The 9,193-nt window shown below is 49.3% G+C and overlaps 1 protein-coding gene and 1 long non-coding RNA gene across 2 annotated transcripts; one reads left to right on the plus strand and one right to left on the minus strand.

Moving 5' to 3' along the window:
* The first annotated feature begins 1,578 nt into the window (after window positions 1–1,578).
* On the plus strand, window positions 1,579–5,886 carry LOC148406782 (protein c-Fos). Its single transcript, XM_088403430.1, has 4 exons — window positions 1,579–1,999; window positions 2,084–2,227; window positions 3,421–3,528; window positions 3,595–5,886. Exons 1-4 carry the CDS (start codon window positions 1,889–1,891, stop codon window positions 4,141–4,143), a joined length of 912 nt encoding a protein of 303 aa, XP_088259556.1. The 5' UTR covers window positions 1,579–1,888; the 3' UTR covers window positions 4,144–5,886.
* On the minus strand, window positions 2,752–7,451 carry LOC148406783 (uncharacterized). The gene is made up of 2 exons (XR_015863806.1): window positions 3,287–7,451; window positions 2,752–3,123 (listed from the first exon to the last, which is right to left on the minus strand). It is a non-coding gene; the product is annotated as an uncharacterized LOC148406783 (long non-coding RNA).
* Window positions 7,452–9,193: the final 1,742 nt, after the last annotated feature.

Below are 9,193 nucleotides of genomic sequence, written 5' to 3' on the forward strand. Positions count from 1 at the left end.
TCATTCTCACGGTGCTTCTGTGTTTGAGGCGGTGAACTTTGACCCCCTTGGCTCGGGCCCACGAACGATGTGCCAGTAAATACGCCCCCCCCCCCCCCCCCCTTCCCCCTTTTCCCGACGCCTGGCAGAGAGGCAGCGACTACCGGGAAGCCTGAGAGGCCCCTTTCTGTTCACAATGCCCCCCACCCCCTTCAATGGACCTATGATGTCATCGGCGACCTAAAAATAGCCCGTAGAAATCACTTTAGTGAAGTCAGGGGAACACTTCCACGTCCGGACTGGGACACAAGTGGCTAGACGCTTTGGGGAGGACAGCGCTGGAAGAATTAACCCTTTGGGCGCCATTTTTTTTCATCATTTGAAAAAGGTGTAGCTTGACACTGGTTAAACTTTGAGGCATTCTGGGTAAATGCTGCTGGGTGCAATTTGGCTACTTGGGCGCTTTCAAGGTGGAACGAGGCGAAGCGAGGCGGGCGTGATAGGAGGGAGGATGAAAGGAAAGAAGCGAGGATGGATGAAGGAGGGCAGTAAGGACAGAAGGCAGGATGAAGAAAACAAGGATTTAGAAAATGGGGAGGATAGATGACAGAGGCTGGAAGGAAAAAACTCAGAAGGAAACAGGGGCTGCAGGGAAGGATGGAAGCCAGGAAGAAGGAAAGGATGCAAGCATGTTGCATGTGGGTGTTGTATGGAGGGAGGGAGGGAGGAAGCGAGGGAGGAAGCAAGGAAGGAATGGAGCGAGGAAGGAAGGAAGGAAGGAAGGCGGGAGGGAAGGAACGAAGGAAGGAAGGAAGGAAGGAAATGATTGTACGAAGATAGGAAGCAAGTGGGGAAAGAAGGGAGAAAACTCAGGTATGGGACGCTGAAACAAGGAAAACGGATTGTATGAAAGGAATTACTGGGAAGGAAAGAAGCAAGGAAGTAAAGGAGGCGAGGAGAGAAACCGATCGCATGGAAGCCAAGCGAGCAAAGAAGCGAGCAAAGAAGCGAGCAAAGAAGCGAGCAAAGAAGCGAGCAAAGAAGCGAGCAAAGAAGCGAGCAAAGAAGCGAGCAAAGAAGCGAGCAAAGAAGCGAGCAAAGAAGCGAGCAAAGAAGCGAGCAAAGAAGGAAAAACAGGTGGAAGGATAGACACGGATTGGATGAACATGAGCGTCGCCTCCCGGCTGCCTTTGGTTGCGTCTAGAGCGCGCCCCTAGCGCCCCCTGCTGCGCCTGTGCGACCCTCTTCACCGGAAGTGCCGAATATGGTGCGAAGGGTCTATTTCCCTTATTTGTTTGCTGGTTTAGGATTTTCTTGCCCAAAATGCGTATGTGCAGGACAACGCGAATGGCTTAGTAAAGGACAGTTGAGTCAAAAGTGTTTTTTTAAGTCACGGGACAAATGTATGCCGTTGCATAAGACAGCTCCGAAAAAAATGATCGCACAAGCTGATATATATATTTGGGGGCGGGGGGTGGAATGAAAGGGCGCACGGGTCACGTTGCATGAAATGACGCGATTCATTCATGGGGGGGAGGGGGTCACCCTTATCACTTGCTGGGGTGGGGGTGCAGCCTCAAATAAGCTTCTTTTACTTCCATTGTGTGCGTTTTTTTAAACACATTTGAATCCAATTGATTGTGAATTCACGCTTGCTACATTCGCGTGCTACGTTGGGGGGGACCCCGCAGTGCTGCGCTTTTGTGCCCCAACCCCCCCTACGAGGAAATGGTTCGCTCTCGTTCGTTTCATTCATAAAAATCCAGGCGAGTATAAAAGACGGCTCGTGCTCCTCACTTGCTGCACTCGCCGCACTCGGGGATTGCAACACAAATCGGCCTTTTCATGCACTCGCTCTCACGCGCACATCCGTTGACATCATTTCAATCGCTATACCGAGAGAAAAAAAATGCACCCGGATTATTGGTCGGACTCGTCGTCGTCGTCGTCGTCCAGCTGCAGCGCAGCATCGGCCGGCTGCAGCCCGCGTCCTCCTTCGCCGCCAGCTGGCAACCGGCAGGTACGGCCGGCCGCCTTCGGGAGGACAAAACAAAACAAAATCACAAACTCTGATAGCAAACTTGTGGGCTTTTGATTTGATCAGGATGCGTCAGACTGCGTGGTCCCCTGCGCGGGGGGCCCCGGCGTGCGCGTGGCCCCCGCGGCGCCTTCTAAAGGCAACGGGGGCCACAAGTCTTCCGACAAGAAGGCCAAGAGCTCGAGCTGCAAGAAGGGACACAAAGACAAGGTAGGCGGCCACGTGATGACGACTTGTATTCATTTCTTTTTTGAAGGACGGCGTGTACACGTAGGAATGCACGTAGCGCACGCATGCATGCATGCATGCATGTCTGTCTGCAGCGCCTCTACGTCATCATTCACTGCATTGACCTCATGTTGCTCGTTATGTTCTCGCCGTCAAAAGCGTGCCCCCGTCCGCTGGGCATATTAGGAAGAAACAGCAACCGAAAAGATTTTTTCTTAAACAATCAAGATGTTAAATCCGAGGAACTTATTTGCATTTCTTTCAGCTTTTTTTTTTTTTTTTACCCCGGTGTTTGGCGAGAAAAAATGTCGGGTACACAATCAATTAAGTACTAAAGTAACCAATTACTCCAAAGTACAAAATAGAACAAAAAAATCCTGCGACTGAACGTCGGGACTCACGTAAAAATGTATTTCTAATTGAATGAGAGCATAACGTGATTGAAGTCGAGACACTGCCGCCATTTTAAATGTGGTGACAACATTTACAACAATAAGAAGTTAAAGTAGGACGTATCATCTTTTAATTGAAGGATTCTTGTAATAGAAGTACAGTAATGCTGCGAATGTGATAATGAGCCACAGGGCTGGAGTTCCCTTGAGTGCAGTTCAACGCTTGGCCGCTAGATGACGACGGCTGACTTCCCAACAGCTACAATCGCGGCGCAAGCTTTTACTCAGCCCGTGGACTTGATTTTCAAAGCATACTTTTTCAAAGCATATTTTTCCAAAGCATATTTTTCCACATTCAATTTCAGTTGGGCGCAAGCGTTTTACTCAGCCCGTGGACTTGATTTTCAAAGCATATTTTTCCACATTCAATTTCAGTTGGCCTCCAAACTGCCTAACGATCTATAACACAGGTGTGGGACTCCGGTCCTGGAGGGCCGGTATCCCGCATGTTTTCAGTTTTCGTCCACTCAACACCCCTGAATTACATGATTGGAATCATTTCAGCTAACCTTTTGAATTAGGTGTGTTGAGGAGAGAGAAAATCGGAAATCATGCAGGATACCGGCCCTCCAGGACTGGAGTTCCGCACCCTTGATTTACTGTATAATATTGGCCTATCCATTGTTTTTTTTTTTTTTAAGTGATCTACAGAGTTGAAATTGACTCGCCGCAGAGAAGGCTTCCGTCCTAGAAGTGTGTCCGTTGTGTTTTTCTTGTCGGCAGGCTTCCAAAGAAGAGGACGAGAGGAGGAGGATCCGCCGGGAGCGCAACAAAATTGCGGCGGCCAAGTGCCGGAACAGGCGGAGGGAGCTGATGGACACGCTGCAAGCGGTACGTACGTCCGGACGTCCTCTCGTTGATCTCCAAGCGGCGCGCGAGTAATGCCCCGCCCCTCAGGAAACGGAGCAACTGGAAGACGAAAAGTGGGGCCTGCAGTCGGAGGTCGAGGAGCTCCTGAAGGAGAAGGAGCGACTGGAGCAGGTGCTGTCCTCCCACGAGGCCTCCTGTCAACTGGACCAGGCGGACGAGGGGGGCGAGGGGGACGAGGGGGACGCGGCACTGCAGCCGCCCCAAAGCGTCCCGGTCGCCGCCATCTCGGGCGACTCCGACATCTTCCTGTGCGCCGGCGCGCAAGACGAGAGCCTGCGGGAGCTGAAGGACGAGCTGGACGACTTGGTGCCCGACCCGGAGACGGAGGCGGAGGCGGGCGCGCCGTACCGGGAGGGCGGGGGGGCCTTCGTCCCCGACGTGGCCGATCCCGACGGGCCCCCGGGCCTGCCCGACTGGGAGACCCTGTACAGGTCGGTGGCCGAAGACCTGGAGCGCCTGGCGCCGTCCTCGTGCGGCGGCGGCCGCGTCTTCTCCTTCAACCTGGCCGACGTGGACCCCGTTGCGGACGGCGGCCCCGAAGACAGGCTGGACTCGCCCACCCTCCTGGTGCTCTGAACGCAAACGCCCGGTCGGCGCTTCCGACATTGGCGCGGTCGGGCAACGGGTCCGCTTGCGGGGGGCCGCCGCCCGCCACCTTTTCCGGCTTTCCCATTCAAACGATTGGCTGACTGGCGTGCTTTGCGGGAGCTTGACCATTTCAATCGGGCGCGCGCGCGAGAGAAAGCTCAAAAAGGGGCGGGATACCGGCCCCTCGGGACCGGGGCGCTTTACGACCTCCGCCGCCGAGAAAAAGCTCGCAAGGCCCGAAAAGAGTCAAAAGGCCGGTCCGCGAGGACCCCTGTCCTGCACCTTTCCCGAGAGTCTCTTTGCGACACACCCCGTTCAAATGATCGGTTTGAAGCGTCCGCCGATGCCGAGAGAAACTCGGAAAACGCGGCGGGACGCCGGCCCTCCCGGACCGGAGTTGGACATTTTTAGGTCAAATAGAACTCAAGTAACCCCGACAATAGAGTTGACAAACTCAAGCAAAGTGTACCTAAACGTACTAAAACACTCCAACGCTCCAGGAAAAGAGGTCAAGCGTGCACGCTCCAACTTAACGGCGAGAATAGAGTCCGATCCGTCTCGAAGGTCTCACGGCCTCCGAGTGACGCAATACCGCCATCGCCTGACAAAGCGCTTTCCGACGAATCTGCACGCACGCGCGCTTTGGCGGCTGACCGCTTCCTCCTGCTGCAAAGCGTCACGGTGCGACACTTTGACAGCCTATCGTCACTTGCCGGCACCCAGAAAAAAATGCAAAACATCCGGCCTTTCGCATAATATCGCGAGACTCCCGCAAAGCGACAGAAGGGGCGCGGCTTGAAAAATAGCGACCGCATTTGTTCGTTTGATCCTAAATGAAATCAATGCAAGGCGTGAACACAACGCATGGCACGGAGCATTGCGGGGGAAGATCATACAGCACATTTCATCTCAACTACACAATACATCATAAGTTATTCTTCTATATAACAAACATTTCCTGTATATTGTTCAGAACTGTGATTTTAGCGGGGTTTACTGTACTCCTTTCTTTTGTAGTGTATGTTTGCTGTTGTGTCAACATCCAAAGTATGGCAGAATACACACATTATACTGTGTGCGTGTGTATAAATATATTACATATATGTATACATACATACACACACACACGCACACATATAAATGTACAAATATTTTTGCTAGTGTTTCAATTGTGGCGATGCACTTGGCCAAAATGAGAGCTTGAAAAAAAACCACGCATGCAAATGACTCGGAACACGTACGTGATTTTGTAACGTGAAGCTATGCGTAATTTTCTGTAAGCAAACTTGTAAGAAATAGTAGAAGAAAGCAGGGTTGCTGACGTGTAGCATTTGGCGTGTCGTGTGGATGTGGAATGTCACAATTCCAACCTCTATTTTACCGGGATACATTTTATGACATAGTTTATTTTTTTACGCGTGACAGTAAATATATGCAATGCAAATAAAAAGCGGCATTTGAACATTGCGTCGTGGTGCCCGTCGCCGTACGCCACCGCATGTCATTGTCAGAGGGACACGCCTTTTTTGTTTTCTTGCACACGTCATCATTATCACAGATATTTATATTATCTTAAATAATAAATGATGCACCTGCCTGTATTTTGGATTGATCGTTTAGTTATTTATTATGTACTACATTAAAATGGGTAATGTGCGGACAAAGTAAAAAAGACCAGCCAAAATGGATATGTTAAGATGGAAAATTGTTGAATAAAATATTTCATTCTGATTCTTTTTTTTTTGAGAACTAATCATTGAACAAAATTGTTGTCATTCAATATAAAGTCGTTTGTATGCAATCATAAGTTCCATGCATTTTCATTATTCTGTTGATTGTTTTTCTTATATATAAAAAGAGGCCATTCGCAGATGAATTTAAAAAATGGCATGTATGTGTACCCTTTAGAAGTAAAGTTGCGAAAAATGTTCCATTTCAATTTAGGCAAGGTTAACTGTTGATCTTAAAATGTAAAATGCTTTGAGAGTCATTACTAATCACTCAGTCGACGTGTTGAATGAATGCAAAAGAAAGAAATGCAAAAAGATGCACAAATATCGTATTAGTCATATTTAGAATGGGGTTTGTATAAAAATTATTTTTGGAGGAGCAATAGGACGACGAGAGGGAGCTGGATTTCATGACTTGTTTTTTTTTTTTTTTTTTTTTCTGCCCTCTACAAAGGCAACAAGCTAAGCGACGTGCCGACGTCACGGAGAAGGCAGCGTGCCGCGTCAGTTCCGCTGACCAAATTTGGAGCGAGGGCTGGCGCAGGGCTGGCGCTGTTTTGTTTCTATGGCGACTGCCGTGTCGTCACCGCTGGGAAAAACGAAAAGTTTTTTTTTTTTTGGGGGGGGGTAGACCGAATATCCCCAAGAACAACCGCGAATTTCTACGAGCATTTTAACGGAATTCTCCAAACGCGAATTTCTACGAGCATTTTAACGGAATTCTCCCGCAACACAAATGGTCTTCAGCAAGCAAGGAAAGCGAAAACAAAATGGGGCCACGACGTCACACGAAGCGTTGCGTTCAACGTCACTGGGAGTTTTCACGCATCCGTAGTGGAGCAGTTTTATCCGCGTTAGGAAGCGCTACAACCTACACGGGCAACAGCACGCGAACGACACCCGGTGGCCGCACCGTCACGCGTTATTTGCACCAGCAAATTGCTGCAAGCAACAAGTTGAACAGTTTAATAATTCAGGTGTGTGTTTACACACTTAGCTGTCCCTAATGTAATGGCCGCTAGGTGCGCATTTCCCATTTCTACCCGATTTTCGGCGGTTTTCCATTTTTCACTGATGAAGGATGGAGTTTGTCGCTGTTGACTCACTTGCTATCTACGCTCGATTGAACTTTTTATTTGATTTGATTTTTCTCTCACCTCCGCCGCAGTAAGGTAACACACATTTGTGGTTGGCGCAAACATGACAGTAAAAGACAGAGGGTTAGGGTTATAAATAGGCAGGTCAATGAAGTGCAGAAAAAGTCTACACACCCCTGTCCTTACGTATGGGGGACGTGACTGTGTTGAGAATTAAATCGTGTGAAAAGGGAGGCAGGCCACACCTGCCACAATACCAACCGCTTCTACATGTTCAAGCTCAGCTATTGGAGTAGCCCGGAGGTATGCAAACTACGGCCCGGGGGCCAACTGCGCCACGCCATCATCGTTATTGCGGCCCGCGCCATATGCTAAAAATACTTACATTTAGACATGGCCCGCAAAGCTATTTGAAAAAAAACAAACAAACAAAAAAACAACAACAGTACAGTGTATTCCTTGTACCAAAAAAAAAGACATTTCAAAACAATGTCATATATATATATATATATATATATATATATATATATATATATATATATATATATACACACACACATATACATGTTTGTTAATTTAGTGCAAGCATTTAAAGTGCCATAGGGGCTAATGCAAATCAGCACGGACATTACTGTGCATCAGCCTTGCCGAGGCCCCGTGACGTCGATTAATCGGCGCAAATATGGCACTTCCCTTGGAATTTAAGAGCGAGCAGGAAGCGTCTGTCAGGATGAGACGGTGACACGTGGAAAAAGTCAGCGTCAACCAGATGTGAGGAGCGGCAAAGCGCTTCTCCCAATGGTTCGTGACTCTTATCGATTCCTGACAGGGCGTATGACATTAGCGCGCATGGGTGTGTAGCACGACTAGCACGGTAATGTCATTATAGTGGCGCCTAAGGTGTAGTATGAAATGTGTGAAATGAGGCCCGCAGTTGACCCGAAGGATTTATCTCCGGGACCGGTGTCCGCCTCGCCTCGCCTCGGCATTCGCGGTGCAATCGTAAAAAAATTCAAAATTGTTTCTGGCTCTGCCAACTAACTTCCTGTTCTGCCCTCAGCGGTGACTCTTATGAAATAAGAAAACATTCTCAAATGTGCAAACTTTTGCAAACGTCCCCAAAGGAGAACAAGAAGGAAGGAAGCAAATTGGACTTGCCTTATTGTGTCTGGGCTGCGGTCAAGGAGGACGCATGAGTCAGGACGCGACGCGACGCGTCGCGACGGGACGGGACGGGCTGGGACGGGAGCGGGCAGGATGGCGTCTGGAGCGCCGGGTATTTCCCGGAGAGGCCAGAGCAGAAAAGATGCTCCAAATTGCGGTTGTCAGCAAAAGATGCACCGTGGGCAAATATCAGCCAGCTGCTCTGGGGATCTGCTCACCTTAGAAGGATGTGTTCTGGGAACAAACGCCGGCCACAAAACGCATGCCAACGTTGAAAACAAACAAAAAAAGGCCATTGACGTACAGATGTCAGCAATAAATCAACAATACACTGTACAGTGAACAAATATTAGGGATGTTGGATACCATTTTTTTTTTTTTAAACTGACGCGAGTGCACGCGCGACTAAAGAGCCGCGCGGAGCGCCTCGTTGTGGTAGCCCGGCCATAACCCGCTGCTCTACTTCACGCGGCGGAATTGGGCCAAAAAGCCGTCCCTGAGAGCACTGCGTCCCGGGTAAGGCAACTTTTACCACGGCGGGCCCGCTTGCCACCTCCGAAATGTCTTGCGCGTCTATGTTTGGATCCACTGTGACGCACACACACGCGACCCCCCCCCCCCCCCCCGCACACATGCCAGACATAAATCACAGCAGAGCCAAATTAGAAGCTTAAAAAAAAAAAAAAGGAAGTGAGCGGGGCTCTTGGGGACGGGGGGCGGAATAACCCCGATGGCATGCTTTGGGTGGAACAATTGAGAACACATTCAAGACGGACAAAATTCTTCACAGATTGGTCAAATGAAACAAAGGTCGAGAGTGGTCTGAAATCCACCTTTAGCGGTTTTGAAATGGTAATAACTGATTACATTACTACTATTACTAATATTACCGATGAGTATTACTTAAAACCATCTGTAATTTTTCAGGCACGTGCCCGGTTCGCCAGTTGGCGTTGAAAGGAAAAATGGGTGCATGGGCGTCCAAAATTGACAATATTTGCAATTTGAACTGGCAGTAAGAGAGCGGACCTCCCGGCCTCCCGTTCG

The sequence above is a fragment of the Hippichthys cyanospilos genome, chromosome 20 (assembly GCF_059441005.1).
Source record: "Hippichthys cyanospilos isolate Australia breed blue-spotted pipefish chromosome 20, RoL_Hcya_1.0, whole genome shotgun sequence".
Taxonomy (NCBI): Eukaryota; Metazoa; Chordata; class Actinopteri; order Syngnathiformes; family Syngnathidae; genus Hippichthys; species Hippichthys cyanospilos.